The sequence below is a fragment of the Dermacentor silvarum genome, chromosome 4, assembly GCF_013339745.2.
Source record: "Dermacentor silvarum isolate Dsil-2018 chromosome 4, BIME_Dsil_1.4, whole genome shotgun sequence".
NCBI lineage: Eukaryota > Metazoa > Arthropoda > Arachnida > Ixodida > Ixodidae > Dermacentor > Dermacentor silvarum.
In genome coordinates this window covers 12,670,889-12,694,630 of record NC_051157.2, presented here as the reverse complement: position 1 = coordinate 12,694,630, position 23,742 = coordinate 12,670,889, and the positions used below count along the sequence as shown (strand labels likewise).

Below are 23,742 nucleotides of genomic sequence, written 5' to 3'. Positions count from 1 at the left end.
AGTGAACTCTGCAATATGGACGTCTTTGTGCCGACCTCTCCCATACGGCACAACTCGCGTACGGACCACGCAGCAGCTGACGTTCGCGAGCCAGATGGAATACTCGTGGCTGGACGCGCGTCTCAACCTGAGTCTCCTGGTGGACGGCCAGCGGACGGCGCCCCTGCCCGAAGGCCTGCCGGACCGCCTCTGGAGGCCCCGGCTCGCCTTCTCGCCAGTCACAACGCTTGATCCGCTCGACTCGCAAGCCGATCAGCACTTGAGGTTCCGCGTCGCACCTGACAACCGGATCGTGGCCAGCCGGAGGTAACGACTTTTTTACAGCACCAGAGACTTCTTCCTTCTACAGCGTTCAGTGTGTACGAGACCACTCCAGTGCACCTTGCCGCGTCCGTCCTGTTCTTTTTCTCTCTGGTGCACGCTCGGCCCGGACGAACATACGTGCATCACTCTGTGACGTCTTACTGCAAGCGTCAAGGGAGGTTGCGTTCGTAAGCTTCTTTACTAAACACTGCCCCCCGCCCCACCCCTCTCGCCAACTTTCTTGAGGATACCCTGGATTCACGCCTGATCCTCAGAGGCAAGAAAGTATAGGGGTATCGAGGTGAAACTTAGCGGATAGTGCGTATACCAACGTGTGGATACTTAGTGAGTTCGTTAAAGCGTGTCTGGTAAAATTCTAAGGCGTTTAATTAACTAACAACAATACAATGAAGCTTGGGTGAGCGTGTGAACACAATGTCAGTTGGCAGAAAACCTTCTCAAAATTTCCCGTGATCCTCACGTAAACTTTCCAACACTTGAGTGATCGCTGTGAAAACTACAGCATTAGCTAAACACTCCTGAATCGCCGAGGGTACTTCGGAGCTCGCTCTTCACAGCTTACGCTGTCCTTCATTAAAAGATTAGATTAGAACTTTCTTTCTTGTGGTCGACGTCTTCCAGAGCATCGCGTGCCTGCTCCCTTCAGCCTATTTCAGTACAACGAACTCTTTGCTTAAAAGTACTTGCTGAAGGCCTAGTTGGAGGATACTTGACACAATGAGTGCAAAAAAATTATGCAGGAACTCCACTAGAGTCTTCTACGTATGCGTATGCATTGTTCCACTTGCTAATCTCCACGCATACGACGCGACGTATGCGTATACATATAAAAGTGTTTTTTTCGAGCGTAAAAGAAGCCCGCGAATACACGCAAAGTGCCTCGAGTGACTGGCTGCTCGAGGCACTTTGCGTGAATTCGCGGGCTTCTTTCACGCTCGGATAAATACTTTTGTGTAGCACATATTGAGCAACAGAAAGCTGTATCGGACGTTTTTCATGTTCTACAATTTTCTCATTCACACTTTTCATCAAATTATAATATTTGAGAAGTTGAATAAATGATTAAGACTAGTTATCATATTAGGCGTAATGCAGAAAATAGTCTGAGTATCTTCAAGCGACGGCAAGCAATCTTACCAGCTATGTAGTTATTTGCGTATCTTTAAAGTTTGGCCCAACTTAAGTCAAACACCCTGTATAGTACACATACGCGCATGCGCAGATGCGTTAATGAAAGAACAGAAATAGAAAAGTCAGACTATTCGAAAAGTTAGACTAGTAGCGCTTGTCCCGTATCCAGCTCCTTTTTCTTTCGTGACGTGTTTGTTCTTTGCCCTCATTAATTATGTCGGCTTGTTCCTTTTGCACAGCATTTCGTCCACCGCGGACGCTCAGTGGCCATGGCGCTCTCCTGCTGAGCACGAGATCGCGGGCTCGACTCCCGGACGCGGTGGCGACCGCATTTCGATGGGCGCTAAATGCAAGAACGCTCGTGTACTTAGATCTGGGCACACGTTAAATAACTGCAGGTGGTCAAAAATTAATAGCCCTCCACTGCGGCGTCCATCCCCACTGACTGTGCAGTTACGGAACGTTAAACACCACAATTTATTCATTTTTATTTTCACAGCCCAGTTTTAAACTTGATCCAGCCGTAGAGCTGGAACCATGGTGGGCCTTGAAAATCCCGCAACTTTAATTTTGTTCTACGCATTCATCTGCATGTTAACTTCTCCGTATACTAACACAGTCCGCTTTCGATGATCGCGTGACGTGCGGCATTGTATCTTGAATGGTAAGCTACGGCCACCTCGATAAATAAAGCGAGCACTCCGTTCCCTATACCCTGCTTGCTCTGGCGGGGTTTTCAGCGCGGTATTTATAACGAGCGAGCATATAAGCGTGGGGCGGCGCCTTCCCAGAACGCCAATATAACAAAATGTCAATGCTCTTTCTTGGCCACCGACTGCTCATTCGCCCTTCAAAGCGATGTGAGTGTCAGCTACACAGTAAACATTACGGCAGTCAGCCCAGGCAGCTTGACAGCGAGATTTTCCGGAAAGGCAAAGCTAACCCAAGCGACGGCGGCTGCAGGGGTCGTATAACCTTTATGGGCAGCTTTCCATTCTTAATGTCTCCAGTGATCAGGAACGACTTGCGGTTCTGTTTGACTTCTTGTTTCGCGAGCATTACAAGAAAGAAAGAAAGAAAGAAAGAAAGAAAGAAAGAAAGAAAGAAGAAAGAAAGAAAGAAGAAAGAAAGAAGAAAGAAAGAAAGAAAGAAAGAACCGATGCTTCGCTGCGCAGACATATGTTGGCCTCCATGAACGTAACGCACACGCATACAAACAAATCGACTCGCTCACCTGCGTCTGCAGGGACATGACACGTTATATAAACATGGTTGTCTGCTTCGCTGTGAACGACCTGACATAAGGACCTTGTCAGTCGGTGCCCAGCCAGTATACCACACCGATCGTGGTATTAGAGCACGTGGCCTTAGAGCAGGTGTCACTCGGACAACGTTAAAAAAATCGTGTCATTGAGAGATTACATGCGCCTCGTATATCTATTGCGTTTGGGTATACCTATGCTATGGGAATATGCTAGCGCAAGACAGGGGTAATTGGAGATGTCAGGGAGAGGCCTTCATCCTGCAGTGGACATAAATATAGGCTGATGATGATGATGATGATGACATAAATATAGGCTGATGATGATGATGATGACATAAATATAGGCTGATGATGATGATGATGATGATGATGATGATGATGATGATGATGATGATATCGTCATTCGAACGCTGATATAGATGGCCAAGAAATGCTACCATAAGCGAAAAGGGCGCTCAATGGACAAGGAACAAAACTTGTTATCGAACAACAAGCATTGCAGGCTAGCACTTTGAAATCTAAAATTTTATCCTCGTATTTCTTGGCAATTCTCCGTGTCTTTTTCACTGCTCGTAGATATTGTGCACTTATGACTGTGCACAAAAGTAATTACAAGTGACCGTAAAAGTAAACCAATTCTAGGTCATTCTGGTACAAGTAACTGAATTTTTTTCTGCGCGTTTTTTTTTTTCTGCTCATTACACCACCATAACATTATGCGCATTTATCACCCTGCTGAACTACGGCGGCACTGAAGAGAACGAAAACAACCATCACTTCTCACGCACGCCTCGAACAATATATAAAACGTCGTGCCCTTACTGATCAGGTTCCTCCAATCCTAGTGTATTGTAAGGCAACAAAACCAATTTTAACACGACGCTTTCCAAATGTCGATTTTGCCTTATAATAAACTTGTAGTCTATCTGCCAAAAAGCAAGACACCAACCACGTAAAAGAAAATACAAAGACGTCTCGGCTACCGCTCCACGGGAGCTCTGTGCTCTAGGAAAGGACGAAAGATGGACGAGGGATCAAACCAAGTGTCATCAAATCAAACTCTTGATTTTATTAAACTTGTGCTATCGAAGAAGGCGCCTATATGATCTCTCCCGTTAATCGCACGCGGAGATTCTACATCTTTCGCGTGAAACCCAATTTAACACTAGTTTTTTCGATTCGCACATCAGTGGCTGTTCGTGATCCGCATCTTCAGCTATCGTGGAGTATCAAAACCAAAAGCACAAAAAAAAATCGCTTTGCCAGATTTCTCATCAAGCGTATCTCATACTTCCTAGTGCTATCTATGTACATATCACCATCCTGAACCGTGACTTTCGTCAAGCAAGCTCATTCATTTGAGAAAGTTCGCTTCTAATTGACGATTTGTAAAATTGTGAGCTCCACCTGGTGTTTTCTAACCACCTTATCGTTCACAGACTACATTTCTCCCTCTAAGTGCGCCCCTCCCTCCCCCTTACCTTCTCTTCCAGGAGCGAAGAGCGAGCACAAAGTATTTCCAAAAATAACTGCGAAAATTCCAGGTTCTCAAAGTCACCCCACACCCACAAGCTCTGGCAGAGTAGATGCGAGTGCACGGTTCGCCGGTGGTTGAACGGGAACAACACAGTTCGTTCTGCTAGTCTGTGGTGGAGGTCACTTGGCTAGAAATGTCATTGCTCACGCACGCGCAGCAACTTTTTTGCAAATCATCAATTAGGAGGGGCTTCCGCACTGAGGGAAGCTCAGTTCCGCAGAATGCTGCTATATTGTACCACATGTAGTGTTATTGCGTCTATTCACAAAAAAAAAAAAAAAAAAAAAAACTGGGGCAGTTTGATCACGTAAATGTCACAGCACCGTTTACAGCAGCAAGTTATGCCTCAAACTTAAAGAGTGTGGAATCGACTTATACGAGACGACAAAAGCAACGCATTTATATTCCTCTCGAGAGCCATCCCGTGAAACAAAAGCATAGAGTAAGACACAAAATTCTTCGATGAATTTCTGAGTAAACGGCCGCTTCAAGGTTGACGCGGACAGTGCGAATTAAAGCTTTCTATTAAAAAAAATGAGACTAAGCACGCACATGCTCAAGTAGACATAAACAGTTCAACATAAACGTAAAACTACGAAACAAAGAGCATGGCTAACACATCACAGGCTGACGAAGTGTGCATTCTTTTACGCAGATACCTTCCACATCAGAAGAGTGTGACAGCGAGCTTTTAAGAGTTCTAAACGTGCAACTTGAGCCTCACAAACCAATCAAAATTCTAATGACAGGGGTAGCGATAAACGAGTGATAAGCAAGTGACGAGGACTGTCACGTCTTCCTAGAAATGTTGCGTTGTGGAACCATGCATTTTGTTTGTTTAGGTGACCACCAGTCTCGGACTTCCGCGAGGAGTTCAAGTTACCGCTTTTGACTGATCGTTCTCGCACAGATGGGAACTCACATTCCAGGCGAATTCGACAACGACAAATACTTATACTCTGCTTCCGATTTTGTTTGCATTTCAGACTGAACTTTGCTTTGTGCTGCAACATTGACTTCATCTATTATCCCTTCGACGTTCACGTCTGCGACATGTCCATCGTAAATGGTAAAACTTTATTCATCGTTAACACCGGTTTAAGGCATCGGTATTCTTGCAGCAAGCACTTGTGATAACCAGGGAGACAATACTGAACTATTTATATTTATTTCATATATGTATATGTATGAAATAAATATATATATAAATATATTCACATATGTATTTTACTGTTATTTGTCACCTTGTGGCTGGCGCAGCCTAGCCTAAGTTGCTTTTGCGCCAATAAACCTGATTAGCCTGCGAATGTATGCAGAATTATCGCGCGACTGACCGCTCGAGGCAGTTTGCGTGTATTCGCGGGCTTCTTTCACGCTCAAAAAAAAAAAAACACTTTTATGTAGCATGTATTGAGCAACAGAAAGCTATATCGAGAGTTTTTCACGTTGCTCTACAATTTTCTCATTGACATTTTTCATCTAGTTGTGATATTTGAGACGCTGATTAATTATTAAGACTAATTATGTAATTATGCGGAATGCAAGAAATAATCTGACTGTCTCCAAGCGACAGCAAACATTACCTTGGTTCTGTCCAGCTACGTGGCATTTTCAGATATTTAAGTATTGGTGCATGATAGTTGAGACACCCTGTATACTGCGTATACGCATGCGAATGGAGGAGTTTTTCCTACAAGAAATCAGCACTGCACAGAAGAAGTCTAGACCAAAGAAAAAATCAGCCAATCACTTCATAACTTAAAATAAACGCCCGCTTGGCTGCGTATTACATTAACTATGATAATTTATCTGAATTTAGAAATCCAACCACGCACGTACGAGAGAACTGAAACAAAGCCTCGTACACGTCTCATGCCTCGAGCTCCTATCCTCGCAGGTCCAGCGTGATCTAACAATATATACCAACACAGGTGTTCGCCGGCTGGTGCGTAACTCGACGTACTCTTGTCTTTCGATTAAGAACACGCCATGGAGCATACTGCATAAGCTTAAGTCCCCTAACCAGTGAGCAATGCGAATCCTTTCAGTAAATAGAAAAGATCGTAATATAGCTGCGAAACAGAGTGCAGTTGTTGAAGGTTTGGTTTTCGTTCTTAGCGTTCTTGTGGACCCGTTTGTTATCTATTTTATTGATGGTTCCTGTGACGTTAATCGTTCATCTTTTTTTTTTCATCAAATAAGCTTTGTGTCCTGATATGCACGCGCAAATTCGAGAAAATGCCTAGGTCTTTGATATCCGCGATGGCTTGTTTGCTACTAATAGTGTAAACGGGCCGTAGGGTGGAGATAATATTTATGTGAGTAGTTTGCATGGATTAAAATGTAATGGGTGATGGGGGCAAGCGAGCGTCAACCCGTGGGCGCCTGCAGCGCAGCCGAGGCAGACGACAAACATTGATGCATGCTGCCATTCGGAAAGTGACATAAAGCGCAAGCGTTTGTATCGGAGCGGGTGCAGACGGCAGAAAGGAACGGATGAGGACGAGAGTTGGTAGTGGTCATTTGCTGCGGTTGTCTTGGGGAAGCAAACATTGCAATTAAATAGCTATTTATACGCCTTCAACGCATCCTATATTACAAGATATGGAGCTTTTCTTTTATAAACGCGGCGACCACAGGTGCCGACACAGCAGCAAAATAAAAAGCAAGCAAGCAAGTGCCTCGTTAGCGCTTCATTGCCACGACGCTGCACTTTGGTGCACTGTTTTAGTTTTTATTAGTTATTACAGTTAGCGCAGTAAAGTCATAGGCTCGGTTTGAGCGGTGAATTAAATTTTATGTGTAAGTGCAAAATGACCCATTGAGCGAAATGCAGATCCACTGACGTGAAACCTGGGGAGGTGCGAAGCATGCAGTTATGCACCGTTAATGGGTCCATACTGCCTTAAACAATTGCTCATAACCCCGTAAACGCGGCCTTCCCATTACGACGACAGAAGAGAAGTGAAATTCTACGCTGGAATGATGAGCGGCAACGCATCCAGCTATGGAAGACGACGACGACGACGACGACGAACGTGGGAGCAGTGGCACGAGCGCGTGCCGAGCGCGAGCACGAGCCGTTTGCTCACGCTTGCTTTACCGTGACGACGACGACAGTAGACGCCGACATCCCGAGCGCAGAGCGCATGATTGCGCCTCCCACCACGTGATTGCGCGTGATTTACCGTGACGACGACTACAGGAGACGCCGACAGCCCGAGCGCATAACCTGCTTCGCACCTAAACGTGCCAAATCTAGCGGCTCTGGCGCAGTACCTAGGAGTGTCGCCGTCTGTGCAAGAAGTGGCGAACCAGCGCGATGCGGGCTCAAAAAGGGAACGCTGTCATCTCCTGTATATTTTACGCGTGGCGGGAACTCCGGCACGGCGATCGTTCAGCCATTAGGAGAATCATGGTCAGTACACATGGATCTGACGTCTCAGGTGACGTCTCAGACAAATCAAAGAAACTTTTATCATGAGTAGAAGCAAGTTAGAAATGACTACGGAAGCTACGAACATAGCCACATTTGGTGACGCATGCGCCAGTAAGCCATCAATTTCTTTATCAATAAAAGTGCTCGATTACCTCTGTTCGCGTTGCACGGACACCCTACTAAGTAATAAGTTTGGCCACAAAAATGCCTGCGTGTGGATTTCCGGTTTTGTTCATATTTGCCGAGCAATGTACACCCGTGAGCAAAAGTATACAGACCAGGGATTGCGTGATGAAGCCTGATTTTTTCAACCGCCTGCGAATGCAACTTGAAATTGACGACTGCAGCACGAACTTGGCATCGCAAACTTTGCAGTGCACTCGTCAATTTCAGTTTATACGTGTTAATTACGAAGAAATTCAGTTTTTTCGGCGACCCTACGGTCCGTAGGTACTTTTGCTCACGGGTGTACTCATGACGTTTTGAGGAGCATAATTACGCCTGCGAGAATTGTAAATAAATCTGCGATTGAAAGTTAGCGATGTGTGTTTGTCTAATGTGCCTTTCCGTGTCCCTGTCATTCTGCCTGCGCTACAAGAAAGTAGATGAACAAAAAAGAAAGAGAAAGCCATGACCGTTCTAACGTGCAGTTACCACGCAGAACCAGTGGTGATGTCTAGGCGACCGAAAAAGAGGTAAATAAGTAAAGAGAAAACAAGTAAAGAGAAAACAAGTAATAGGAAGTAACAACGCATTCGAATGTGAATGCAACGCCTCCTATAAAAGTCTTTATAGGAGGCGTTGGTGAATGTCAAAGTAATTTATTGAATGTCTCGCGAGCGCGCAGGCTCTAGCCTTCATCCTCTTTAGCGTATGCTAAACTGACTGTCAACTCTTTATACTTTAACTCGACTTAGCTTGCGTCAATGCCTGCGTCATCGCGGGGAATTTCGTAAATAAAGCTCACGGGGCGTCTCCTGGTGGAGGAGCGGCTAATTTTCCTAATAGTTATCTTTGTTTAAAATGCTGCTCGAACACCGGACGGTATTTTGTCAAGAACTTGACCGCACGGTGTCGCAGCTGTAAAAAGGTATTGGGCTTTGCTATCAAACGTACGTTCACCGCCCCCATGTCGGCTCGCAGTGGACAGCGATGACCATCAATCGATTCTGCGTTGGATAGGAGACGAGCAGAGCCCATTCCGCGTTTCCGAGAAGAGCATCCACTTTGCGAGCGACTTCGGCGAGGGCACCTTCAATTTTCTCGGCCTCCTGCCGTTATTCGTGGTGGACGACTTGCCCGGAGGTAAGAAGCGGTGCCGAACCATGCAGGAAAGTTGTTGTGATACCGTACCTGCACCATGTATCGCATCGATTAAGAAAGATAGGCCAGTGAGCGGCTGTTAACCTTCCCTTTCGTGCTCCGAATGAGTTGTCCAAGCAAAAAAAAAATCTAGTAAAAAAGCACGCGATTTTGCTACGTCAAACATAGGAACGCCTTCGTTGACTGCTGTAAGAATGTTGTGTATAACGTACCCCTCTCATGTAGTCAACAGTGTGTGGTGCAAACAGGTCGGTGACCTAGCGTGCGCCTTCAAGACGAGAATCAAAAAGTTCAGAAGAGCAGGAATGATTTTTCGGCACTACATTGTTCTGATTGCCTTTGTCGCTGTCACTTTTCGACAAGGTATGGTTTTTGATAAGTCATTTACCGACATTTTGACGTGCGCATTACCGAGAGGTATATTTTTCTAGTGTTGTTAGTGTCGCATGTAGTAATTATAATGATTGTCGTTATACATGATCATTTCGTAAGAATTCGTAAGATCCTGTAAGAATTCAGGACAAATAAACTTGAATTGAATTGAATTTCCTAATAGAAAAAAGAAGTCAGTTTCGCCCGACAGGCGGAACATTGATTGCGATAGCAAATTATTATACAGCTATACGAAATAAGGTTCGTTGTTTTATCAGCTGAATAAAGGGCTCTAAACATTCGCTTACAAACTAAATTAACAAGCACGCTGCCACACGCGCACAGGCAAACACGAACAAATCTCACTTAATGATCGCGGACAGGCTCTGTCAGAACGCTGGCGTGGTGAAAAGCGGCGGCAGCGGCCAGCGAATTCCCCTTCGTGCTCTCTCTCGCTTCAACGCAAACTATGAGCCCGAGAACGCAGCGCACATGAAGCCGTCAGATATATATCCGGCTAGCTAGCCTTAGACCCCAGCGCAGATTGCCTCCGAGATAGAACGCGCGCGGCCACGCTCAGGGGCCGCAGCTGGAGTAGAAGAGATGGGCACTAACCTGCCCCGCTCCCTCCCCCCGTCTCTCAGCGCGCGCACGTCCCCCTACAACAAAGTAAGGCGTGTTCACTCCACCGCTGACGTCACAGACCTTGCCCGACGTTGCGACGGAGGCACTCAATCACGGCTTCGGAGAGCGGAAGCTTCGCCTGCAGTGTGTGACCGACAATTTCTTTAGAGCGCAACTCGAACGTCGGCGTTGGCGTCGTCGCTTGTAACCGAGCGAACGACCACAGCGAGAGATGAAAGCGAACGCGCAGCGCAGCAGGGGAGGGAAAGACGCGAGGAGAAAGCGGAGAGATGAGTGCAGCTGAACAAAGAGGCGGAAAGCGGAGGAGGGTGTGGCGAAAGCTCGAGAAGAAAAGCGCAGTGCGGCGACGATGGCTACGAGATGGCGCCAGAGTAGCGCGCGTCGTCTGGGAGGTCTGTCTGTAGCATGCTACTGTCAATCGCGCCCACGCATCGCCCACGCGCTGGCTCCACGTGCTGGCTCTCGGTATCTCCAGATTAGCGAAGTAGTCGCGCCACACTTCGCTCCGTTTGCAATGTGCCGCACGAAACAGATTGTCCGCGCCAGCCAATAAATATATCGCGAAATGAAAACACGTATAGAGCTGCGCTCAAATTTCGCATTACTGAGTATGTAACCGACGGTGTATGTTTTCTTATTCCGTTTTTTTTTTTTTTTTTAGCTTTGTTTAAGACTACAGAAAAAAAAGGGCGGGGTAGCTCACGACAAATATATTCGAGGTGCGCCTTTGACCTATGAGTATGGCACACTGGCACATTATTAGGAGTGCGGTATCGTTTACCAACGTTTAATGTGGAAAGATGCAGCACTTGTACTAGAGAGTATTCATACGCGTATATAGTTAGACAAAACCAATATACCAGGGCTTAAATGTGCCCGACTTTTCTTACAGCAGTCATTTCTTAACAGTCAAAATTAGCACTAGAGATTATTATAATAAACACAATGGTTATTTTATTGATGTGAGAATGTTCGTTTGCAGATGTTTTGCTCAGTTGCACTACAAGTTTAATTTGAACACAAATACGTTTTTTTTTTCTAGGGGCAAAAAAACAACAACACAGAAATGAAAAAGACACATATAGATGTATACATACAATATGCAACAGGGTGCAACTATAAAAATGAGTTTCACATACATGTATTTCATTTTTAACCACATTATCAAATAAACTCAAGATAGCAATACGCAGAAGGAATACTGTTCATACAATAAAATTCAAATATTCAAATATATATTTTAAAAAGCAGAAAAATCAATAAAACACTTGACATTGGCACAAAACGGCTCCTACTGATGCTCAAATGCGGAGGGACAGAAAATAAATACATGGCCATATTTTATTTTTTGAAATTGTGAATCTACATGTTATCAACAATCATATTCATAACGACTGGTTTATTTCTAAGGAGGTTAGCAATTTTGTAGGTAACATTAGTGTATGTACTGGTGGTTCCTAGATATATCAGCTTGAAGTGAAGCTCGCACACCTGCAACAGCATAAGAAGTATCGGAACAATCATGAACAGATAGTAGGCCGCAAGGTTCGATTATATCAAAAGTTAGGTACTACGATGTGATCACAGAATACAAAAATCAATGCGAAGTTAAACGTACGAAGCTGTCAACATCCACGTGTTTTGCATGTTATGACAGAAGTGTAAACTTCACCAAAATGTGCAGTAGCTAAGCTGGGATTAGGTCATTTCCAGCTGCGGCATGTAACAGGGCGTCTGGGTCGTAAACTCGTTTCTCACCATGGAAAAATTTAAGACCAAACAACTGACGACTGTGCAGGCTGGTTTTGCGGGTCTCCATCGTCCGAATCATATTTCGTGATCCCACATCATCAAATTCACTGCTATTAGTAGCACCCAAACAATAATTTGTGGACGATACAGAATTGCAATATCGACGCGTCGTTCACGCCACAGCCCAGCTACCGGAGCCGATCGCAAGGTGCGCGTCTTGTGAGAATCGTGAATAGCGAGAAGACTGCGATGACAAGCCTTGCGATCCCGTAGCATACGGATGCCTGTGTCATCTCGGCGGATTGATCGTTCCCACTTCGTTCTATGGTCATCGTCATTTGGAAAGAAAAACAATTCACCGACGATTACGATACTCCCTAATGCGAAATTTGAGGCTCTGCTCCATGCGTGTTTTCATTTCGCGATATATTGGCTGGCGCGGATCGATCGGTCTCGTGCGGCACGTTGCAAACGGAGCGAAGTGTGGCTCGACTACCTCGCTAATCTGGAGATCGCGAGAGATAGCGCGTGGGCGCGATTCACAGGAGCCACCGCCGACGGACCACCCCGACGACGCGCGCCACTCCGGCGCCATCTCGTAGCCATAGTCGCCGCACTAGGTTTTTTTCTCACGCTTTCTCCGCTTTCCACCTCATGGCCCCGCTGCACCCTCCTCTCCGCTTTCCTCCTTGCGCCTCTTCGCTCTCGCCGTCTTTCTTTAATCGCCCGCTGCGCGCCGCCGTTCGCTCTCCTCTTTCGCTTTGCTCGTTCGCACGGTTACGGCGGGAACGCCGACGCTCGCCGCAGGAACGGGCACATAAGAGCTGTGCTCTAAAACTCGGACTTCTGTCCCTTTGTTGTAGTTGCCACAACAGTTCGGCACGCCGCAGTGACATATCATGTGTTGCTGGTAGTTTCGCGTCACAAAGCTTCACTTCCAGCACAGCACGCAAACGAGAAAACAGCGAGACATCGTGCGCAATCTGCAAAAGCGCACGCACGAGGCCTGTCTCCACATTCCTGTCTGAAGTGGCACCCCACACTGGCCCAAAACAGCTCTAAGCAGGCTCGGCCAAGCCGGCCCTAACCAAGCGTGGCCTGCTGATCAATGCCCCGGACAACTCCATCGGTAAAAGTGAGGTGACGTCAGAGTCGGGAAGGAGGAAAGTGCATAGGCCTTGGCACGTCTCCCCGCTTCCCCTCTTGCGCGCGTGAGAAGACGGCGCGCATCCTGCCCTCCTTCCTCCCTTGCGAAGGCGAGAGGAAAACGCCGCATCAAGTCACTATACATATCGGCTCACCCTTGCAAGTTTTCGCTCGCAGCTACAGCATACGACCCGCAGCCGCGATGTTATCGCACTTGCGCTTTATACAGAATATCACGGCTACGACGACGCCGGCGACGGAAATTCACCTGGAGTGCTCATATAATTGCTATTGCAATATTATGTTTGGTAATTGGCACCCGTTCTCTCTCTTTCTCTCTCTCTCTCTCTCTGTGTGTGTGTGGGGGGGGGGGGGTGTAGTTGGGTGGGTGGGTACGTGCGCGCGTGCGCGCGTGCGCGATGTCTACGCCATTTCTCTATGCTGGTCGTTAGTGTCTTCTACAATTTCATTAGCATGTTAGTGTTCTTAATTTTCACTACCGTCTACGTATTAACTAATGACGGAGAAAAGACATAGTTCAAGTGTCATTGACATATCGATCTTCTCCAACGAAAAAAAAAGAGACAACAGGGATTATCATCAATTTAATTAGGCCCATTGTAGGACACAGGCTTCTCCCAGAGTTCACCAATTATCCTCTGCTAGCGTCAACGCAGCACATTAAACAGGCTCATTTCCTAACCTTGTCACTTAATCTACCGTCGCCATCGACAACGCTACACTTACCATGGCGCTTAATATATCACTATAATATCCCTATGGTCATTTGATATATGCATAACACAACTTGCCCAACTAACTCGCATTTGATCTTTTATCCATATTTTTTTAGTATTTTATTTGTTGCAGACATGTGCTGCGTCACATGGCTGAGGAGATGGGGGAAAAAGTCACTGTATCGCGGCTTGGGCAGAGCTCCCATCTCTGGATTATGATCATGCTATACTTATTACCTTCTTTTTCATCGCTCTTTGCAGAGTCCTTTGCTTGCGTCAGTTTTCTTTGTCCAGTTTTATATGCATGGTCATTAATTTTACTGGCAGATTATCATGACTAAATATATTTATTTCCAATGATATTGGTAAGCTGCCGTTCGTGACTAAGGAGCGTCGGCCAAATGCATTCGAACATTTTTTTTTTTTCAATCTTCCGATTTCCTTCTCAATAACACCCCCTCCCTCATTACTATCTTGCCTAAATGAATGTGTTAGGTACTCTATTTATAACCATTAGCTGGTTACCAATGGTGAATACTAGTTTCTTCGTCAGTATATTGAATGATAGTTGGTTGGCTTCCCAGCCTTCAAGTTGAAAATATGCCGGTACATATGTCCTGGATCTCTTCTAATAAGTCTCCGGGGTCACTTTAACGGGACATTGTCATAAACGTTCAGGTTGCCGAAGGAGTACCTGTTAATGTCTACCCCCAGACGGTGCATCGTTCGCGGCTATAGTGTTCAAGGAGCTGGTGAGTGCGTGGTCATGTGTTCGATTCCCGACCGCAGTGACCGTATTCCGATGGGGGCGGCATGTCTTTTTTTTTTTTTGGGGGGGGGGGGGGGGTGTGGGTCACATCATACAATATTTTAGTAATTAACGTCTACAGTCTTAGCGAACGGCTAGTTATGGATCTATACAGTTTTGCGTCTGGAAAAAAAGCAGTACAGGCACAGGCACAAAAAGCGAAAAACGAGGGCGAAGCGAAAAGAGGCCACCACCTTCCGCGCACGCCAGCCCCATGGCACCTCGGCGTCGTGGTAACGGGCCTGTAGAAAGGCTTGGCATCAGCTTCCCTGACAAGTGATGCTGGCTGCCGGAGCCCCAATGCCAATGATCCGGTATGCCCGCTGGATGCGACCAATGGGACGAGAATTCAAAAAACGCTCGTCAGCATAGGATACAAAATTATTCCGAGGCCTTCCACTAAGGCATCTCCCATAGCCCAGGCGTTGCTTTGAAATGTTAAGCTCAATCAATCAATCAAAACAGCCGATCAAATTGCGCAGGCCGCAGGCGCACGCGGCTCGTGTTGCGCGCCGCGTTCCGTCGCCAGCTCCTCGCGGTGCTGATCGACCCGCTGGGGCCGAGCCTGTTTCCAGTGCTCCTGTCATGGACTGGCTTCTGGCTCGACCCGAGGCGCCCCGTGCCTCGCGCGGCGCTCATGGCGCTCTCGTTCGTGATTCTCGAGCACCAGCAGGTGAGCCACTTTGCCAGCAGGGCGCAGGACCACCAGCTGCGCTCCATCGACGTCTGGTACCTCATCTGCCGTTGCTTCATCATCGCCGCGCTCCTCCAGTACGTCCTCATACTGCACACGGTGAGAGCTGCAACTCCACACACTGACCTGTGGAAGTGCAAGAACGCCTGTACCGTTACTAGCTTCAACGGACGCCACGGAACATAGCCTCCGAGACTGCACGCGCTCGCACCTTGCGAGTGAGCGCGATCTCGGAGGCTGTGCACAGAACATAGAGCTTCTTGGAAAAATCACTAGACGGAACTCTGGCTCTAGTGTATATGGCACACTTCATGGTACACGGTGACTTATAATATGTGCGCATTTTCACAAATTTGTATACATATAAATAGAAGTTGCATCCTTAAAGAATGAAAGTGAAAAGTTGTTATCCACCAGAATTGTAGCATGAAGCTACAAAGGAAACCCATGCAGTTTTCTCAGGAAGAAAAGCTCGAAGTTGGCGAAAAACTAGCCCTGTTCCGGGACCCGCACATCCTTAAGGAATGTGCGGTTTATAGAAGTACATATTTCCCTCAGATAAGCGCTAATAATTTAGAAGTATACTCTAACAGACTATCTTATAATAGAAGTGCGCATTTTCACAATTTTGTATACGTATAGACCGTTTTTTCATGGGCGCCGCCATTGCGTAGGCAGTGGCGCCATCTATGGGCAGTTGGCATGCTGGCTTGGGCAAACGCCTGTGTTGTATGCTGTGGTATACGCTCGATGGCAGTTTCTGGTGGATTTTTTCGCACTCGCTCGGTGTATTTAGCATGAAATGGCGTCTTCTACGTGGGGAATAGTCCTGTGAGGCGTAGTGAAGGAATTTAAGTCTGAAGTAATTAAGCGGCTGGAGTAATTGCTGGTGTTAAGGCGGACGGAGCACCCAGCGCGAGGTGTGCGCGTTTGTTTGAGCTTACAATCAGCCTCGGATATCAGTTAGTATTTCTGAAAATTCATTTCACGAATGTTACCTTACTGCAGCATTCTCAGCACTGTAATTCTAAGCTCCGGTTTAGGTGCAACGAGTAGTTACGAAACATTTGACGATCCTAACAGCGTGGGTACCGTTCTGCTGGAGAATAATTCGTGCTGTTTACTTGGACAAGCGTTCAAGTTGTTAAGTGTAGATGCGTACACTGGGCGACTGCCTTGTTTGCTGGGCAAGGTTGCCGCCCACAAATAAAATGGTTTGGTTAATACTGTAATAACCGCATACCGTACAGTGTGAATCACACTTTTCGAGTGGTCGAACGACCAGCTGCAGACTGTGCGAGCACCCGAGGCAGTACTAAATACTGTGGTATAGATCTGTTTGTTCTATATAGCGTATGGTCCAAGTGGTCCAAGCATGCGGCATGTCCATGCGGAGTCTTATTGCGTCGTTATCCCGTGTTCTGGTTTATTTTGTCGCAAGAGGAGGAGATATGAATGATTTTTTTTTTTCAGTCTCGTAAGTTGAGTCATTTACGACGCATTCACCCATGTTACGGAAATTGGCCTTACAAATAGCTGTTGGATGCTCATTATGCGATCCCCTTTGTATATTCTGCCTTACAGGGCAAAAAGGCAATGTCGATCTAAGCACAAAGCATTGTGTGTATCATGTTGTTTTGCCAACCGCAGTGCTCACTGTGTTGAGCAAAACCTTCGGCCTCTTGCAGGAGGCAAACGTAGACATAGTGATTTGAAGTCTACTAGACTTAAAAGGCGTGAGAACGATGCCAGTGGCTGATGCAAATATTTTATAAATCTTCGTCGAGTGAAAACCGATACATCCAACATAACAACAGATACACACACCGCGGCTGTTGATGCGCATCGCATTTTTGCACATCCAAGAGAAATTTCCAGATACTGTAGCTACTGCTGCACCTAAAGGCTACACAGTGGTTGTTCGAAGAACTGACATCCCGTAACTTGCACTCAGGACTAGCTAAAACACCTCCGAATCGTTCCGCGGCTCGCGACCGGCAACACATTCAAGCCGCGCCGCGCCGGCTCGCACAAGTCAGAGAGGAAGAAAGGCTCGTCGCGCGCCCTTTCCTCCTCGCCTGATGAAAAGGTCTATACATACCGTTTAATAGATGTATACAATTATCTGAGAATTGCTGGAAATCTACAAGTAACATTTCAGTTCTGGTGATGTTACTTGCTGTACACGTACTCGCCATGCCTGCAAATAAAGCATAACAAATAATGTGGAGTGCTACCTCCACACGTGCAATGGCTCACGAGGTTTGTTTAGAGAATTCAAGCTTTTCAGCATTCGAAATGTATTCATTAGCCATAATCCAGAGAGCCTCACCAGTTTAATTGCATGGCCAAGAAACATGAAATACACTGAGCTTGCACATTATACATAGGTTGCACGGACGTCATCGCGGACGCCATATTGGGGTACCAGCAGGTCGAGAAGGGGCGTAAGCATGGAGGAAGGAAACCCCAGGAGAGGCCCTGGCCAGCAAGAGCGTATTGGAGAAGGTGTGGCGGAAGTCACGTGCTGTTTTTCGCAAAGGAGCACTGGGACGGGTACCCCAAGTGTCAACGTTGTCATGACAACCGCGCTCCTGAAGCTTCGCTGCTGCTCTCGGTCTCTGAAAAGTGAGATAAGATTTTTCCGCCGGTGTCTTTCCCGCAGCACATTTTGTTCGCGAGAAAAGCTGACTTTGGAGTGTTGTGTGTAAGCTTGAAAGTTGTGTTTTGGGTCCGTGAGTGTGAGTGTCGGCCAGCAACAGATACACTGAAGCAATCACGGCGCGGGTCTTCGTCGTCTTCTTCAACGTGCCACGAAAAAACACAGGAGCGCGTCTGCTTCACTAAAACTGCTACAGAAGTTTTGTAGGCTTTGTTTTGACGCGCGTCGGCAGCACACACTTCCGGCGGCTCGTAACGATGCAAGTTCAAAGTTCGCGCCCATCTGCTCCAGCGAGCTGCAGAACCTCTGATTGGAGGCGCGAAGAGAGGTGGCACACCAAGATGGCTGCACTTCCGGCTTCAAAAAAGTGACGTCAGGGCCTCTCCTGTTTTGTTTCCTTCCTCCATGGGCGTAAGCAAGGAACATGACAGTATGACAGCAACAAAAATCCCGTCTTGCGTCGAACGTCAGAGCGATAACAATGATAAACCGGTGAAACAGCAACAAAAAGCGTGTCTTGCGTCGAACGTCAGAGCGATAACAATGATAAACCGGTGAAGAACAATCACCGTGAAAAAGCAAAACAGTTTGCGCGTGATAATACGTTGCACTGACGTCATCGTAGTGGCCATCTTAGGGTACCAGCGCGGTGAGATATGGCTGCGTGGCGTCGCATGAATACTATCTATATGTGAGATATGGCTGCGTGACGTCACATGAACACTATCAATAGATAGTATTCATGTGACGTTACGCAGCCATATCTCACCGCACTGGTACCCTAAGATGGCCACTACGATGACGTCATTGCAACGTATTATCACGCGCAAACTGTTTTGCTTTTTCACGGCGATTGTTCTTCACCGGTTTATCATTGTTATCGCTCTGATGTTCGACGCAAGACGCGCTTTTTGTTGCTGTTTCACTGGTTTATCATTGTTATCACTCTGACGTTCGACGCAAGACGCGCTTTTTATTGCTGTCATGTTCTTTGCTTACGCCCCTTCTCGACCTGCTGGTACCCAAATAAGGCGTCCGCGATGACGTCCGTGCAACCTATGTATAGTGTGCCGCAGTGATTGATGCCTTCTAAATGACTGATTCAAAAGAAAATTTGGGGACCCACACAGCTTGAACTCGGTGCTTAACCAAAGCACTCCCAGTCAAGTGTCATAGGCTCTCACTGGCTTGGAATCTGAAATTTCATTATTAAAATTAAATTATGGGGTTTTACGTGCCAAAACCACTTTCTGATTATGAGGCACGCCGTAGTGGGGGACTCCGGAAATTTTGACCACCTGGGGTTCTTTAACGTGCACTTAAATCTTAGTACACGGGTGTTTTCGCATTTCACCCCCATCGAAATGCGGCCGCCGTGGCCGGGATTCGATCCCGCGACCTCGTGCTCAGCAGCCCAACACCATAGCCACTGAGCAACCACGGCGGGTTGAAATTTCATTATGTACGCCAAGTTATTTACGTATAATGTAGTAAATTCTGCTCGTCAAGTGTCATAGGCTCTCACTGGCTTGGAATCTGAAATTTCATTATGTACGCCAAGTTATTTACGTATAATGTAGTAAATTCTGCTCACGAAACAGATTTCTCGTTATTCTCAATTGAGGACAACTGTGTTGCGGTTTGCTGAAAAAAGTACGCATCAGGGCCCGTATTTTGTAGCGATGCCTTTCCGGTAATAATGCCTTTTCGCGCTTGTCGCGCTTTGTCAGTGGTCGGAGCGACGGTCCGCTCGTGTTATCAACGGGATCAGCCGGCCGTGAGCGGGGGATGATAAGACTAGTATAGAATAAGTCATAAGGCATCGCTACAAAATCGCGGCCCAGCACTCCACTGATTTCAAAATTGCATAGCCTTCACTGAAGACGCGGTATAGTTGCAATACTTACTGTATACCTCAAATGAAACATCACATTTAAATACACCAAGTTCGATGTGAATTTATTGGAATAGCGTGATAAGTGAAAGAAAGGGATGCCGACAACGACGAAGTGCGCACAGGTTCCTTCGCCATCGGACCACGCATGCACGTGATATCAGCGATGACCCTGTGTTATTTGGCGAAATGCCAAATAACACAGGGTGGCGAAATGCTTCGTGGCGAGACACGCGCATAGTCAGCGGGAGACGGAAGACAGCAGGCCGAAGTGTCGGACGCCGGCGATCAAGGCTCCAGGTCACGCGGCCGTCCATGGACCTGCTACCCGACCGTTGCCCTTGGCCAAGGCGTTCGCCAGCACGAGTACCGCAGCTCAGAGCGTGGTTTGGCCTGCTGTGCAACCACTTGCCGCAAGCACTGCGGATCGCGGGCAAGGTATCTCCTCGGTTTTCTGTGCAGCGGAGCACCGATCATTGCCTGGCTAATCGCCGCATATGCGCCGAGCACTGCGGCTCGCGCGCAAGCTGTCGGCTGGGCAGGCTAACCATTCCTCCGACGTGCACTGCGGCTCAGATGCAAGCTGACTGCTGAGGTTCGTCAACCGCCATCTTCTCCACACCGTCCAGCATGGCGGCGTGTTCTACGTCGTGACGTCATCCCCCTCACTTCGGCAACCTCATCTCCTGTCCACTGTACCGTGAGCTGTTTCGAAATGTTTGTTTCTCGGACTCACGGCACCCTTAGTATGTGTGCCATGTCACGTTCCTTAACTTTCTGTGCGGTTGTAGTTTGGTTTTATAGTTTTCATAAATGAAGTTTGGTTTTCATCATGAGTTTGACTGCTCATGTTGCCTCCTTTTATAATGGCGCGACCCAACAACCAAGTGTAACGAAAGTCCCATTATTTCTTTACATTTCTGGCGTCCATGACAGGACTAAGCTATCTTCTTTATAATAATTAAGAGTTCCACCTTGTTTGTGTGTCGTGGCTAAGGAATGAACCCGTAAAAGTTAGTTTCACTTAGTGAGGAGCTTTGAGCTAGGAGCTTAGCATGCCTCTTGATGAATTTCTGAATTGGTTTCAAGATGAGCTAAGCTACGACAAATAACTGGAGACAAAGCGTTGCGAGAGTCGCGTTCACTTGAGCATGGTAAAAATGTAGCGCGAGAGCAGCACGCCCGTGCACAAAGATTGAATAAGACTGGGGATTCAGTACGTGAGCTCTCGCTGCGATTAGTACAGCAGCAATCACGCACACTCGCTTCACAAGAGCTATAGGCAATGCTGGATTAGCGGAGGAGGACGATGACTACGCGGGGCTCGGAAAAATGCCGACAGTTGGGCTGCTCGATTGCGGTGTCAGCCGTTGTGACGTCGTCAACCAAACGGGGCTTGACAATTTAAAGTCCGCGCTACACAGATGTAGTCACGTGGATGGCTGCTGGGGACGTTTTGAAAACGTGCAATATGAAGATAGAGTTCGCGTCGGCACCATTGCACAATGCTTACCGGTAAAATGCTATCAAGTCAACCGGTCTTGCTAAAGTTAGCCTCGCTGAAGACTTAAGGAAGGTAGCTAAACCCATAGTAGGATGATATCCAAAGCGGACTGTAGTCAGGTTCTCTACCATAAACGTGAGCGTATATGCTGCGCTGATAGCCTTAACACTGATTGTTCTGGCTGGTGCTGTTTCGAGCATCAAACAGCACAGAAGATTGACTTAGAGCCAAGAATCATGCCTCGGAACTTAAGGTCATTGCACAAGGTAACACCTCCGAAGGAGTGGTTATGAGAAGTTTACGAGCTTCCGTGTAGGCTCAAGCAAATGCCTACAGTCATGCGGAAATGGTGCCAGCGAGCCCGGGAAAATCTTGCCTGCAGGTTGTGTGCAGGATGCTACACAGTTGTGTTCCGAACACGATGATAAGAAAGAATATAATTGGTACAAACAGATTTTGTGCTTAAACAAAATTGGAATATCAAAGGTATGGACACGAAAAGGTATACTGTATAGGGGTCAACGTGGAGCACGTTGCTCAGTGTAGAATAAATATATGTGTCTTGAAGGATAATGAGCAAGTATGAACAGTAGAAGGCACTAAATGTAGGAACGCAGAGCGCGCTGTGCGCAACCGACGGCTCACGGGAAAAGCCGTCCGCTGGTCAGGCTGACCATTCCTGCAACGTGCATTGCGGCTCGAATGCAGGCTGACTGCTCAGCGGTCGTCCCCGGTTTGTCAAGAGACATCTTCTCCTTCATACCGTCCAACATCGAGGCATGCTCTACGTCATGACGTCATCGCCCCTCATTTCGGCAAACTATCGTCTCCTGTCCGCTGTACCGTGAGCTGTTTCGAACTGTTTGTTTCTTGGACTCACGACAACTTTAGTATTTCTAGCCTAGTATGTGTATCATATCATGTGCCTTAACGTGTTTTACGGTTGTAGTTTTTTTTTTTTTTTTTTTTTTTAGTTTTCATAAATGCAGTTTGGTTTTCTTCATGAGTTCGACTGTTTTCCTTGCCTTCGTTTTCTCATCGCGCAGCACGACAACGAAGTGTGACGAAAGTCCCGTATGTTCTTTACAAATACAAGTGATAAGCAATGTATGTGGGAGTAAATATGTAGCGAACAACATTACAGACAAAGTTGGGCATATTATGTAAAGCGCGGTATTTATGGAGCCTTACGAAAATTCTAGACAACGTGTGTTCAGTAAAGGAAATAAGCAGATTTTCTGTCGGATGTGCTCAAAGTGCACAATATTACTCAGAAGGTGTACAGCTGTTGTGCAACAACACTTGAATTAGTGAGGATAACATTTTCAGCATGGCGTTTTCCAATTTCGATAATGTTCACATCTCCATACATGCATATTGCTTGTAAATACAGGTGGCCCGTGATGGGCATGACGCTTCGTGCATTTCACGGGTGTCCTTGAACGTTAACCGCTACAGCTCATCACAAACTGTAGCGCAACTATCCACATTGGGCGCTGATAAGTTGTGCTAAAAAAAATTCATACCGCTTCCTCCTAACCTTTATTACTATAACATTACATTAGCATTCCGCACAATCAAAAATTACTATTCAGCAGCACAGAGAATAATTTATTTTAAAATTCCAACGAAAGTTATTTAAGCAGTCACTATAATGAAGGAACTGAAAATAATCCACAATTGTAAAATACACATCCTGCAAGAAACTGCTTTGTAAGACGCAATATCAAATCGCAGAATCTCAGTCTGACAACTACAAAATTATGTTTAATGCAGTATGATTGAGACCACCATTGAGACCAAAAATGTCATTTTACATTTATAATCGTTTTATAATTACAGAATTTAGACAAGACCTTAAAAATTTGTAGTTCTACTACTTTAATTATGCTCCTTAAAAATCCACATTCGCACCTCGCTCAAATTGTAGTGAATATACCTCCCTGCAGGAGCAGCAAATTTTGTCGCCAAACATTCTTTCAATACTCAGAGGTTAAGCTATCACGAGGCACAAATTCTCGCACTCTAAGGTTTCGTTAAACTACATCAGTACATGAGGCGACGTTTTGGTCTCAGCAAAAGACACACACCATCAGACATCCACATATGTGCAGGCCTTTGCATAAAATATTCTTTTGTATTGCTTTTCCCAAGCAAAATGCAAAGTTATTGATGCAGTAGATGACCAAGGGCAGAATACCGGGGCTCGTTGAAGTCTGTCTTTGGCGAACTCTGTTGGCATTTAGTGGCACTGTCAGCATAAAAGTTCGAAGGATGGCGTCAGGTGCAGATATAAATGTCTTTATTCGGCATGGTATTCTGTAAAATGTGTAGCACTATGGCTAACAAAAAATACCCTTAAGAATGCACTTCTAGAAATCGACTTAGAAAGGCATTCATTCCGTTTGCACTACGGCAGCATTTGAAAGTTCGATATCGACTCAGAAAGGCATTCATTCCATTTGCACTACGGCAGCATTTGAAAGTTCAAAAGTGGGATTACATTGTAG

At 46.4% G+C, this 23,742-nt stretch overlaps 1 protein-coding gene across 1 annotated transcript; it reads left to right on the top strand.

Annotated features, from left to right (window-relative positions):
• The first annotated feature begins 94 nt into the window (after nt 1-94).
• LOC125944624 (gamma-aminobutyric acid receptor subunit rho-2-like) lies at nt 95-15,358 on the top strand. Its single transcript, XM_049665132.1, has 5 exons — nt 95-306; nt 4,213-4,232; nt 5,110-5,325; nt 8,839-9,000; nt 14,961-15,358. The coding sequence occupies exons 1-5, from the start codon at nt 95-97 to the stop codon at nt 15,356-15,358; spliced, it is 1,008 nt and encodes a 335-aa protein (XP_049521089.1).
• The last annotated feature ends 8,384 nt before the right edge of the window (nt 15,359-23,742 follow it).